Below are 12,696 nucleotides of genomic sequence, written 5' to 3'. Positions count from 1 at the left end.
CATTTCTTCATTCTCTAATAACATTAATGTCACAAAATGGCCTGTACATACGCCTAAAGAGGAGCATCCGGTCGCCTTCGAAGCGTGAGACAAATCCCCTGTCACTGTCAGAATAATGCCCGCCTTCGGGTTGTTCACGACCGTCATCACGGCAGCGAGAATGGCACACAATTCACTGCTATCGACAGCTCAACTTCACTGCTAACAAAACCTATCTGATACCATACGCTACAACACGCTGGGTCGCACGTGTCGGTTGGACATGCCTTTGAGAAGCTCTCATTGCTTCCGGGACCCGGGCCTTTGCCCGTCTTGCTGATGTGTGCGCTGGCTGTGCAGCTTCGGTTCTGCTGTTGACCTCTTACCACGCGGACCATAGCTCACTTTGCAGTATACGACCAGGACGATACATCGATGGCGATGTTAGAGGAGACTCCGCATACGGGCGGTCAAGACCCCAAGGGTATGCGGTCGTTCGATAACTAAAGCGCGATCTGCTTTGACTAGAATCCATATAGCTTCCGGGGATGCAGGCGATCACAATCGCCCCTCCGTTGAACATAACAACAAAGCTGAAAACCTGGTTCACGGTAAGGACAATCTACAACGCCACCAGCGATGAGCTCTGATCCCGCCTCCGCAGCCACCTCTGCGGCGATTCAAGGAGCGCCCTCGAGTGCGAACGTCGCAGAGCCCAATCATGCGGCCCAGGATGGCGGGACACGGCCTTCGGGCTTCCCATCGCAAGCGCATAACCAACCCGGCGGCAATGCCAATCGAGACGAAACGCCGCGGTTCTTCGGAATACCCAAGTATACCGGGGTACCGACTGGAAAGGGCGGAAGTAAGTGCTTTGACTCGATCATCCGCGCTATGCTCAACCTCTCAACCTCCCTAGTCGGCGACTATCGCGATATGTACCCCGAAGACCCTTACGCTGCCGAGATCGGAGAGAACGCGCGTGTCTGGCGGGTCTACCTCGATGAGAGCGGCCAGTTCGATGATGATATGATCAAGGGCTTTAGAGACACCCTCGACGTGCACCTCGTCTTTGTCAGTCCATCGCACTACCCAAGCGCGGATACTCACTGACGTCGTTCAATAGGCCGCCTTATTCTCCGCCGTCGTGACCACCTTCGTCGTCCAGACCTCCCAGTCGCTGCAGCCCGACTACGGGCGCATAACCTCGGCCATTCTGCTCGAGCTCGTCGCCTTGCAGCGTGCGCGCTCTCCTGAGGACGTGCCCTCCGCGAACGTCACTCTGGACACGCTTGCGCCCTCAGCGGGCGATGTGTGGGTCAACGCGCTATGGTTTACTACGCTCGGCCTCTCGCTTTCTACGGTTTTGATTGCGGTGCTCGTCAAGCAGTGGCTGCAGGTGCGTCTTCACATTTGTCAATAACACGCCCCATTGATCCCGACTATTGATCTAGGAATATGCCAAGACACCTCCCGGACCTCCACGAGACCGCGCGTTGATACGCCATATGCGTTACAAGGCGCTTATACGATGGAGGATCCCCTTCATTATTGGCCTCGTGCCGATGCTTTTGCACGTCTCTCTCGCTTTATTCTTAGCGGGACTCATCGTCTTTCTTTCCGGAATGTCGCCTGTCATCACATGCGTTGTCACGGCCCTCACTGGCACAACGTACATCTTCTACATCGCGACTCATATTCTTGGCTCAGTCTATCGGGAATGCGCCTACCGAACACCTATCTCTCTAGCGGCACGCGAGTTGTCGCAACGCAGCTGGAGGGCGTTCGTTGCATGGCTCACTGCACGGTTCTCGAAGTTTGGATTACTGCCAATGAAATACGCCTCGGACACCTGTCCAGAGCCTGTCGCGCCTCGTCCTTCGGGGTCTGCGCAGGAAGAGGTCGCCATTGTTCGGCTACGCTGGGGACGATTAGACCAGCAGACTCGCGGTCTAATATTTCATTGCGTCTCGTGGCTATACGACAATGCCACAAATCCTTCCGCGCATCACGTTATTGCCGAAGCGTTTTCTGGCTGGGACCATCGAGTGGCCGACTCTGAGCAGGATGTCTCGTCGATGGGGAACCTGCGCACAATCTTGATCATGAATTTACAAGAAGCTCTCACGCAGGGCAAGCTTGAAGACAACCGTAGCTGTCTGGCGTTCGACCGGGCTCTTCGGGCACTCTCTTGCATCACCTGGGGTCCGTGGAATCCGCGGCTGCCGTCCTCCAAAAAGCTGGGGTATGATGCGAATCCTCCGATGTCTTATGACCAGTGGGCCGATGCCACAGATGCCTTGGCCGCTATTCTCGCCACTGGCAGTTTAGGCAGTCAGCAACTTCTCGCTCAGCGCGTGCTCTGTTTCGTCACCTTTCACCCATGGAGACCCAGGTTCTCCCTCCCCTTGCCGATTAGCGAGATGCACCGCTTTGTCATGAACCCTGATACGAAGCTGTCACCTGCAACTTGGTACCTCTTGTTGCATTGGTCGCGCCTCTATGAGACCTCCCCGCGCGCCTTTGTTATGGAAGCTCCCCCTTCTATAGGCTTCTTCTTCGCCCGTCACAACACCACACTCATGCCATCAACCGACGAAGTGCCGCTAGTAGAGCAATGGGTGAATGATGTTTTATGGCTCGTTCGTGCGCGGTATGGCCCCAAGCAGGTTTCTCGGCGACCCCCGTGCCCCTCTCCTTCCTACAAGCCATTTGAAGAACCTGCGAGCCTGCTCTTTACATGCGGCTATGATACCGATGTGAAGGAACTCTTGACGCAACACATTGCCTCTATCTTGCGCACAGAGAGCTGGTGTACGTCCTTTTCTGTCTCATGAAGCACGATCTGACTCAACCCTCGCAGCTGAAGCGTTGACTACTCTAATCAGGTGCCTTCGCTGGGCAAAAAAGCCTGTCCCTGAATGGCTAAGGGACGCGCTTTGGGCCGAATTCCTGACCTTGACTCCACAGTTCCATGCCACTGTCCAACGGCTCCACCGCACCTACACTGAGAACTTGCAATCACTCAACAGTGAAGAGGTGTTTAGATCGCTCAAGGGTCCAGTTAAGGCATTCTGCGTCATCTCGGATCTTTACCTGATGCACAGTGCTCAATCCTATCCTGAGTGGAACAGAGACTTCGTGTACAAGTGCATGGTAGACACGGAACGACGCAAACAACCGGATCCGGTGGAATCGGCCTTCTGTGGCATCGCGCTCCTCTTGAAACTTGCTACGGTTCTCCACTCCGCTGGGATGACTGAACCCCTTCGCATCGCTGTAGCGTCTATGCAGCAGTCCTTTTTCCAGTTCCTGCAGGAAGTGAAGGGTTTCTATCCGAGCTTGTCGATGAAGATCCAATCCGACGTCGTTCATCGCTTCATCGATGCGATTGCCCATGTCAAGGCTTCCGAACCGACAGCTGTGCAGGTCTTCCTCGATGTCGAGAGAGTCGGAATGCTGGCAGAAATCCTGCGCGCTGCCTCTGCGACGACGACACAGTCACGCGAGCGCGAGGGGCCACTTCGACAACTTCATCTCATGACGCCCTCCGATACCAGTACTATTCATCACATATACATGGCCTCGCTAGACAAGCTCCACCGTGAGGCTGCGGGCAAGGGTGATTTATGGTCCTCAACATCAAGGCGGGAGTGTGCGAGACTTGCTAGTCTTGCGAGAGTGCTCAAGGTCAACCAATGGGGGCCAGATGACTGTGAGCGGCACGCGCTTTACTACCCCACAACTGTCCTACACTTGCAGCAGTCGTGAGTGCGAGATCCTCTTTGTGAAATTGTATGCTCAGATCACCCTCCAGCGGTGCCAAACCCCTAACATGTGGCGACAAGCTCGTCTACGGACCGTATATGATTCCTTATGCCGACTTCGACAGTCGTCTGGCCGGTCCCGTACGGACGACGAAGCGCCGCGACGATCGCAGCCTGAGCCATACGTTGAAATCCTGGTATACCGCCATGGTCGCACGTTGTCAGCCTCCGTCCTACGTGACTCGTCCGAGTCGTGCCTCACCGGTGTCATCATATGAGCTGGTTTAGCGCCATAAGACGGTGCGTGCCACAAGAACTTACTTTTGAGCTTGATCAATTGACGAGGCCTCAAAGAGAACTATGCAATCGACGACAGGACCGAATGATGAGCGTATACAGATGGGACTTGAAAAGTAGGGTATAGATTTTTGGATTATTGACAAATGGTGAAAGGCGCTACATTGCATGTAAAGTTTTATTCTTGAAAGCGTAGCGAGGACCAAGATATGCGTCGCAACGAGCTTCGTGGACATTTTCAGCGGAGCGACGCGCAGGCGACCTTATGAGGAACTGTCAAGCGAAGCGGGTATATTTGAACGTATCAGAGGGTCAGCAGCTAGATAAGAGGTCAGACTTGTGCCGCAAGAGGAGGGATGTCGGTACGCACGTTATGAAGAATGCGCACGCCTCGACGTGCAGTCCCTGAGCGTTGTCGATTCGGCGAAGGTCCTCCACAATTGAAAAGATCATCAATTCTCGATTGAAGACGCCGATATAGTCGGGGATGAAAAATCTCCCTCCGCTCGCCGACATGAGTATCTGGGAGCGGGATATTAATTGTGGCGTCTGTACTGAAGCGTGGGGTCAGCCTTCTGCGCCATACGACGAGAGGACGTTATAAGAGTGTATATACGAAGAAAAGGGATGTACTAGATGATGCAAAGACTGTGGTCATTACGCCTGTAGGACCAGTTACGCGACGTCCAGCCCATGGAGCAGCCAATTAATCTCGAGCTTGCCCCGCGCGAAAAGTGAAAGCATGCCGTCCACGGCGATGCCGGAATTGTGACGCGACATTTGTTGCTTGAGATGTTGAATTGAGCGCGTGGGGCGAACGGAGTAGGTAAGCGTTTTGCCGCAACAGCCTTTGACGAAGGTGTCGAACTTAGCGAGTCTATCGTAAGGATGACGCCGGAGAAAGTCGCTTTGCGCGTCGCTGGAGTCTGTGGAATGGTCCGGCTCGCAAAGCGGATTAGCTGGAATTGATGTGATGGCGGATTGTTGAGTCTTCTCGAGGTGACGGTGGCGGGTGGAGAATGACCATGTCCTCCGGGCAGTCCTGCAGCGGCGATGTACGCATCGACCCAATTGGTCTTCTTATTGTTCCCCTCGGGAGTACCCTCTTATCGGACGCCTGGCGCTTTCCGGTGAGTGTTCTCACGGCGCGGGTATAATGGAATGTCACTGACTATACCTCGAACGCAGTCCTTGCACAAGCTGATCGTTGTTGCTGTTGCAGGGTTCCAGAGTTGAGGGAACAAGCTGCTTAGATCGTCTGGAAGGATACCCTTCTCTCGATACTCAAGATATCTGCAGGAGCCGCTGGTTATCGATGTGCGAGTAGTATACGGATCGTGTTTGTTGCACCGGTGGCCCAACCGCGGGTCCTCTACTGTATCGGCCGAAGATCATCAGTTATATCTAGCTCGACATACTATTCTGGGGACAGAATGCTAACGTAACTTCTGCGTAGCATAACGGCCTTCGTCAGTATAGCCGTGTAGACGGTCTGTATGGGAGGAGGAAGAGGTTTGCCATCATGATTCATACGATCAGCCAAGCCGCCAGGTAACGTGACGTATCGGCAAAGCCCGAAAAGTCGAACATAGCACGTGCGCAGTGTTTGCGCTCCTCGTTACAGTCCTCAGTGAGGGCGATCTCAATGCAAGAAGCAGAATCTCATATGCACGAGGCTTAGAATCTAAGGTGGACGAGAGGTGCTCGGATGAATACCGCCCATGTTCCCTCGTCCTACTCCTACTTTTGGTAGTAACCGCCGCGCTTGTCCTTAGCAGTCTCCGCGACCACCCACTCCGTGAACCTTCGCATGAGGTATTGAAGCTCGTGCTCCGAGTTGGCCTACCCTCTCTTGTGAGCATCGTTGCTAGTCTTTCAACCAAGCCTCCAATTTTACTCACCACGGAAGTCAACGTCACCACCGGATCGACACCCCCAGGCGCCGGGCGGATCCTGGCCCTTTCCTCCAGCTCCTCCCGCGCGGCGCGGTCGTGCCGCTTTTGCATGCGCGCCTCGTCAACGGGGGCGTGCGGGTGGCGCGCGCGGTACTCGATGAGCCAGGCGCGCGTGTTGACGCCGAATTCGTAGACTCTGCGCGCGCGGGTGTCTTGGTCGACGGCGGTGAAGAAGGGATGGGAGGGCATTCTTCTTGGGTATGAGGAAACGGGATGGTGCGGACGGGTTGTTGGGCGAGTGAGAATCAGGTTTTCTGCAGCGGTGGAAGGTGTGCCATCCTCGTTATATATGCCCTCGAGACTTGTAGGTGTAGGAGCATACAACTTGTCCAGCACTAGCAAACCTATTCGAGAGCAACGTTGGGAGTGGGCGGGCCAGTTTGCCTGCATACGTCGCTCCACCTTAATGAGGACGTCCGTCTACATCTCAAGGACAGCATGATGGAGACAGAGGCGCTGTGTCGTCGTCGGGTATAATGAACCAGCCAGTGAACAGTAAATGCAGGATATCACTTGGCGCGTTCTACGCGGTGAACAAACAGTCGCGAAGGGAAGAATGAGATATGGGCAGCATTAATACTTGAGCAAAACAACACCACACAACTTCAATTGAACGGTCGACTAGCACTGAGGTAATGTTTGTTGAGGCAGGCATTATGAATGGCGGCGCACAGCACGAAATTACAAAGTCAGACCCGAAGGCCAAGGCGTAGACAAGGTATCGTAAGGCATCATGGCGAATGGGTGTTTGGGAAGGGAAGCGGTGCAGGACGGGGCGTAGCAGAGGTCGGTCGAAATGTAGCAGAGTTCTGATGAAGCAGGAAGGATCAGAGTCGCGGAGCAAAGGGGAGAGGAGGTATATGCGTAGATGAAGTGGGATATAGAAGTCGTGTCAAGGTATCAAAAGTCGTCGCAGACGCGAGTGACCTCGCCAATTTTCCATCGTCGTCAGTCGTCTGTCATGAAGCCCAAGCCGCACGGCGATCGAACAAAGTCGTCCGCGTACGCGCCTGAGCAGCTGCCACCAAGCCATGAGTGCAGAGCCAATGTCTAGTTGCGCCTCAGTGCAATCCTCACTTGGCCGCCAAAGCGAATAGATGACGCGCCCTCTAGTTCCGCCTGAACGCGCGCTTCCAGAACGGCGCGCGCGCCTCCGTCATCGGGTACGCTGTCGCGCTCGACATCCGCTGCCTCCGCCGACCGAAGCACACCGTGCAGCCGGCGAGGAGGAGGATGACGAAGGCGACGAGGGTCATCCAGAAGCCTGGGAGGTCGCGTAAGTCGGGGTTTGTTGGTTGTGTAGCGAGACGAGGAAGAATGGGGGAAAGGCTTGCCGACGCCACAAATGGCTCCACCAGACGATTAATACGCCGCAAGGTGGCACGAAGGATGAAATCCATCTCGCAAACAAAGCCCAGCTCCCCAACTCGAACAAGCAAACAGCCACTCCGAGCTCAAACAACCCAGACAAGCACTCCTCAACGCGACCAAACAAAGCACAACTCCCCCACTCGGCCGAACAAATAACCCAAAAAAAACACTCACCCGGCCCCGGCTTTCCCGTCCCCTCAACATTGGGCAGCTTCTTGATCTGGTGCTTGACGTACACGAAGAGCGCGATGTCAATGGCGAAGGCGATGAGGGTGAGCACCGCGGAGAGGAAGGAGAGGAGGGAGGCGATGAGGGAGACGGCGATGTGCGTAGAGAAGGAGAAGAGGAGGGCGATGAAGGTGACGCCGGTGGCTGGGGAGGGGGGTTAGTCAAGAGTATGTGAGGAGAGGAAGAGTTGGGAGGAAGCGAGGAGTCAACAGTCTGCGGAGGAAGGGAGAGAGTATGAGGAAACGCGATGAATGGGGGGTTTGAGGGAATGGTGCGACAGGGCGAAGAGACGTACCGATGGGGTGTAAGACGAGGCCGCGGGTCCAGGACGGTCCTACGGTGACGCTCACATCCTGCTCCTTAGGGTCGCTGAAGCCAACAGAGTAGGCGGGCTCTGTGTGGGGGTTAGCAAAGGTGGTCACGCAAGAGTTGATATGGCGGAAGACGCGGAAAGGAGTAAAGTGAAAGGAGGAAGTACGGCGCTATGTCGGCGACGAAGGGGCTGGAAGCGGAGGACACTACTCACTGGCATCACGACACGTTTTGGTGCCATCGTCCGTGTAGGCGCATGAAGACCTAGGCGCTAGTTAGGCGAGTCTTTGAGGGTGATGACGCGTTGACGACGTACCATACGCCGAACTAATGGAGGAAGTGCGCGTGAGGAGATTCATGTGTGGCACCATTCGTGGGCAAGCGAACAGCGAGCAGAACGGTGGGGTACGTAGGCGAGGGTAAGAGCAAGAGGCGAGAGGAAGTCAGCACGCGTTCATAACGCGTAGTCGTGGGATGCACGTACCCTAACTTCGCGCACGCCACTATCGACATTCCCCGCCGAGATTCCAGTGTTTACCGTTGCGCGCGCGACGTCCAGGGCGGTGAGGTACGGCAAAGAGATGGACACCAAGAAGTTGAGCACGAGTGCCGCGAAAATGAAGAAGATGCCCGGGATGCAGAAGGCGCGCGACATCGTGGGAGGCGTCGATCAAAGGGTGCAGAGCGTCAATCAAGTGTAAGGATGATCGCTGGAGGATGGAGGCAGCAGCGAGTCGAGCAGAGGATTCTTGTCTGGTCAACGACGTGCAGGGAGGTGCAGGACACGTACGGGACGTAACAGAGGGGGTCAGAGTGGACAAGATGAGCGTCCAGGACAAGTGTCAAGGAAATCGCGCGACGGGGCCACGACCGACGTGTGATGGCGGGGCTGCCCATGTGGCACTTCTGATCCGTTGACACGTGTAGGGAACGCCAATCAGTCAAGCAATGGCAAACAGGTTGCGGTCTTCTTCGCAAGCTCACTGAGGGCATGGGTAAATAGTGAAAGCGTTCTGCATTCGGTACCTTCGTAGACCAAGCCACATGGGGAGAAGCCAAGGGGGAGGGAACCCTGGCCTTCCATGATCTGCACATACAATCTGTCAAAGTCCCAAACAAAAGAGAACGCATACTGGGACTCCGAAGGAGCTCTTTTCTAACTCGTTTGATGCATTTATCGCTATATGGCTCAAGGGGTGGTCGATCCTAAAATCCGGCACATCCCCCGGTGCACGCGAGTGATTGACGGCCGTGTTGGCCGAGCAATGCCGAGCACTCGCCGAACCCAGCTGAGCGGCGCCTGCGGGTTGGCTGCCTTCAGTCGGCACTGGCCATGACAGCAAGCGAAAGATTGATAGAGACGAAAGTGCAGTTGGAGCGTGCGTGATCTGTGCTTCGGTGGAGCAACACGTGGGGCTATCCCCCAGCACATTTAAAGGCCTCTGACGACGTTCTGCTACCTAGGACGCTCGGTAATGCAAGGGACTTTTATGAAGCGCACATGCCGATAGGAATAAACCTCGAGGGAGAAAGGTCCCCACTCGCCTAGTTGCGCGAGCTTGAAGGCGCTCCACAGAAGCTGAAATCACGCGCGCTCCACCAGCGCTTTTGTCTCTAACGATCTTTCGCTTGCTGGAAGTGACACCGTGCCTCAGTCTCCAGTCGCAGTTCGCTACAGCGGCGCGAGAACAAGCCATAGAGGCGCAATTGAGCGCGTTCCTCATCAGTCGGCGACTTCGCCGCCTAGTATCTACACATCGATTCCTTTGTCCAGCGCCTATATCGGTGGTCTTCGATACCGGTATCGGACTCTATTATCGTCGAATCATCGACAAGAAATCATGATGAGCAAGCGTATCTGTGGTGCGCTCGTCAGGACTTCTCGCGAGCGTGCGCCGCGTCGATGCTCGCCAGCAGCCAGGCAGGCGCCGCTTCGATGCTCGCCAGCAGCCAGGCAGGCGCCGCTCAGCTGGGTTCGGCGAGTGCTCGGCATTGCTCAGCCAACACGGCCGTCAATCACTCGCGTGCACCGGGGGATGTGTCGGATTTTAGGATCGACCACCCCTTGATATGGCTGGTTAAGAGGCTGAGCTGCGCAAATTCGAACCGTGACACGCTCGTGACAGCCCGTAACTTGAACTTTAAATTGTGCCGATACTGTATGGTCCCGATTCCCAACCTTCACGCAGCACTATTCCAGACTTTGCATGTTCGAAAGTTCATGCAATCAGAAGGGGCCGGCTGCTTCTGGCCAAGATGTATCGAATACATCACTTTCGCCTTCGCCATGTGCCCACATACTCGCCGACATCGAAATCCTAGTACTGTAGTAAGGTTTGGCCTTGTTGAACCTACCGTGGTCCGTGGCATCCTCGAGGCGGCGACCGGCAGATTGCGAGTCTCTGATTCTTCTGCAACCCTCATTCCGGTCTCTCACCAACTTGATTCGCTCGTCTCCTCCCACCAAACATGGTATCCCTTTGCACCGACCAGCGCCAGTACCTCGATGCGCTTATCGCAGAGCATGGCGAGGGGAAGCTGCAGCAGTATATCAACGAGGTGCGCCACTAATGCCTCTGCGGTGCCCGCGAAGGCGGCGCTCACCTACCTGCAGAAGTTCACGCCGACCATCCTACGCCTGCGCAGCATGTCCCCTGTCAATGCGCACACCTGGATCGATCTCGATGTCTACGTGGACTGGCTGATCCAAGACTGTCAGAGGCGTGATCGCGCTCCTAGTGCTCCTGAACACGAGCCTGCAACCGGATCGCCCCCTGCTTACACTCCACCGTCTCCTGCCGCAGGGAGAGGTGAGAACGGCCAAATGTTAAACAGAGGACTTGGTGCTCCCCCGCCGTCTTCCACTGCGAGAAGAGCTAGAAACAATCGTATAGCATTCGGAGGACTCGGTGCTCCTCCTCCTCCTCGTCAAGCGCAAAGGACCCGAAACATGGAGAACCGAACGCAAGCGCAACCTGTGTCGCCTCCATACTTCCAGATCTTCATCAGGGGAGCGACAGACAGGACGATTACGATCTCTTCTCTGACGAGCAGCGCCACGGTAGAGAGCTTAATGAGCCTCCTAGAGGAGAAGACAGGTATATCGCCGTGTCAGCAACGCCTCATCTTCCGAGCAAAGCAATTGGAAGAACACCGAACCCTAGAGGATCATGGCATTCAATCTGAAGATACGATCAACTTGGTCCAGAGGCTGCGAGGCGGTAAACCAATCATCTATCTCTTCTCTCCGCGTCCCGTCGAGGCGATCGTCCGGCTGTCCCTGACTCACGACTGGTCCCTCTCGGCTATCTACCCCATCGTCCCCATCGCGAACAAAGACGGAGGCCAGGCGCTGGAGTGGAAGGTACAGACTAGGCCGGATGGCACGATTCGCGAGATCAACACCGGGCTGGACGTGTCGTACCTGTTTTGGGAAGCGCTGTGAGTATTGCACGCATATCGATGTCGAGGGTGCTAACCGTGATGCGCTTTCAGGACCAACAAGGTCGTAGACAGCCCGCCTTCGTCTCCCGCCATCGGGCAGGCGCGCGAAGTGTTCCGGCCTGGGATGACGGGCGTCTCCAATGAGAACTCAGTCATTCTCCCCGTTGCAGATATCACGCCGTACCTCGACAAGGCGCTCGCGGTGCTCGGACTCCACGTCGAAGCGCGCACTTCGTTCATAACGCGAGTGCCTTGTTGCGTTCAGATTGAACAACACTGTACTGATCTCAAACCATAGCTACTGGCTTCCCGATATGCTGAAGCACACCCACGTCGCCCTTCGCTTCCTCGACCAAGTCTCTTACGCGCACGCTGCGCCACTGAACGTGTCGCCGAAGCCCGACGTTGTGACCCGCGTCTTCATGCTCTTCCGAGGCGTGAAGGAGGTCGAGCTGGGCGAGTGGGAGGGCGCACAGGCGAAGGCGGCGGAAGCGGTCGATATGTGGCGCGAGGTAGTTGGGGTGAACTTGGAGGAGACGCTCGATGAGAGGCTTTTCAGAGTGATTGAATGGGGTGGGATGGAGGTTTTCCATTGATTGAGGGCAAGCCTCGATTTCGTGGTATCAAACTTGCGACATCGTCTGCTAGGATCCCTCTCAGTTCTGTATCCAGTACCCTCGTACCATATCCTTTGTATCGTCATCATCCTTGAATTACCTCCGAAATCCAACTTTGTAGGTCCATCCCACGTGTATCACGCGCCCCATGGGGAAATTGTGGGGAAACCAACATTGCATCATCGCGCCTTGTCTGTGTCGGCCTGGACGAGACCCCCAGCAGGTCAACAGACCTCCTTGACGTCTGTTGACTCCCTTGGCTCGAGTGGACGGCCCGACACCAGCTGGGCACTGAATTGGACTGCGACTGAATTGGACCCTGCCCCGAGTCCGCCCGCCTTCACGCGTTGTTGGCTCCGACGGTCGTGTTCTCAGCACCGACGAGCGACTTCTCGCACCGACGATCGTGTCCTTCACAAGGTCCCTCTCCAAAGATCGGCGCGATATCCTGAACTTCCCTCCGACATCATCTCCTGGGATATCCCTTCATCCCCCCGGATATCTCTTCATCCCTCGGATTTCTCTTGATCTCTTGTTTCCTTACGAAGCCGCGCGCGCCACATAGGAACCCTACGCGTCCCGGGAACGACCCTCCCCACGATCGATACCGGGCTCTTACGTCGCGCCACCGAGACCTATATCAGGGCGAGGGCCTGGCCGAGTTATCGAGCGCTTCTGTGACCAAGAATACGCGGGGACGAGGATAGAACAGCGGATACGCAGGGG

General features: G+C 55.7%; 4 protein-coding genes across 4 annotated transcripts; 2 read left to right on the top strand and 2 right to left on the bottom strand.

The window, feature by feature from the left end:
- The first annotated feature begins 324 nt into the window (after positions 1-324).
- Positions 325-4,279, top strand: SCHCODRAFT_02639307 (uncharacterized protein). Its single transcript, XM_003028409.3, has 9 exons — positions 325-463; positions 519-590; positions 644-844; positions 899-1,053; positions 1,106-1,378; positions 1,434-2,793; positions 2,843-3,746; positions 3,797-4,046; positions 4,101-4,279. Exons 1-8 carry the CDS (start codon positions 415-417, stop codon positions 4,032-4,034), a joined length of 3,252 nt encoding a protein of 1,083 aa, XP_003028455.2. The 5' UTR covers positions 325-414; the 3' UTR covers positions 4,035-4,046; positions 4,101-4,279.
- A 1,504-nt stretch (positions 4,280-5,783) lies between these two features.
- Positions 5,784-6,187, bottom strand: SCHCODRAFT_01104010 (uncharacterized protein; the record flags this gene model as incomplete). The annotated part of the gene is made up of 2 exons (XM_003028102.1): positions 5,784-5,885; positions 5,945-6,187. 2 exons carry the CDS (start codon positions 6,185-6,187, stop codon positions 5,784-5,786), a joined length of 345 nt encoding a protein of 114 aa, XP_003028148.1.
- An 822-nt stretch (positions 6,188-7,009) lies between these two features.
- On the bottom strand, positions 7,010-8,732 carry SCHCODRAFT_02639300 (pali-domain-containing protein). Its single transcript, XM_003028101.2, has 6 exons — positions 8,394-8,732; positions 8,226-8,236; positions 8,124-8,173; positions 7,893-7,991; positions 7,544-7,741; positions 7,010-7,262 (listed from the first exon to the last, which is right to left on the bottom strand). The coding sequence occupies exons 1-6, from the start codon at positions 8,562-8,564 to the stop codon at positions 7,108-7,110; spliced, it is 684 nt and encodes a 227-aa protein (XP_003028147.1). The 5' UTR covers positions 8,565-8,732; the 3' UTR covers positions 7,010-7,107.
- A 1,375-nt stretch (positions 8,733-10,107) lies between these two features.
- On the top strand, positions 10,108-12,159 carry SCHCODRAFT_02639293 (uncharacterized protein). Its single transcript, XM_050346073.1, has 4 exons — positions 10,108-10,468; positions 10,524-11,350; positions 11,405-11,596; positions 11,652-12,159. Exons 1-4 carry the CDS (start codon positions 10,379-10,381, stop codon positions 11,947-11,949), a joined length of 1,407 nt encoding a protein of 468 aa, XP_050198265.1. The 5' UTR covers positions 10,108-10,378; the 3' UTR covers positions 11,950-12,159.
- Positions 12,160-12,696: the final 537 nt, after the last annotated feature.

Source organism: Schizophyllum commune, assembly GCF_000143185.2.
Source record: "Schizophyllum commune H4-8 unplaced genomic scaffold SCHCOscaffold_11, whole genome shotgun sequence".
Taxonomy (NCBI): Eukaryota; Fungi; Basidiomycota; class Agaricomycetes; order Agaricales; family Schizophyllaceae; genus Schizophyllum; species Schizophyllum commune.
The sequence above is the reverse complement of the archived record's forward strand: the minus strand, read 5'-3'. Positions and strand labels throughout refer to the sequence as shown.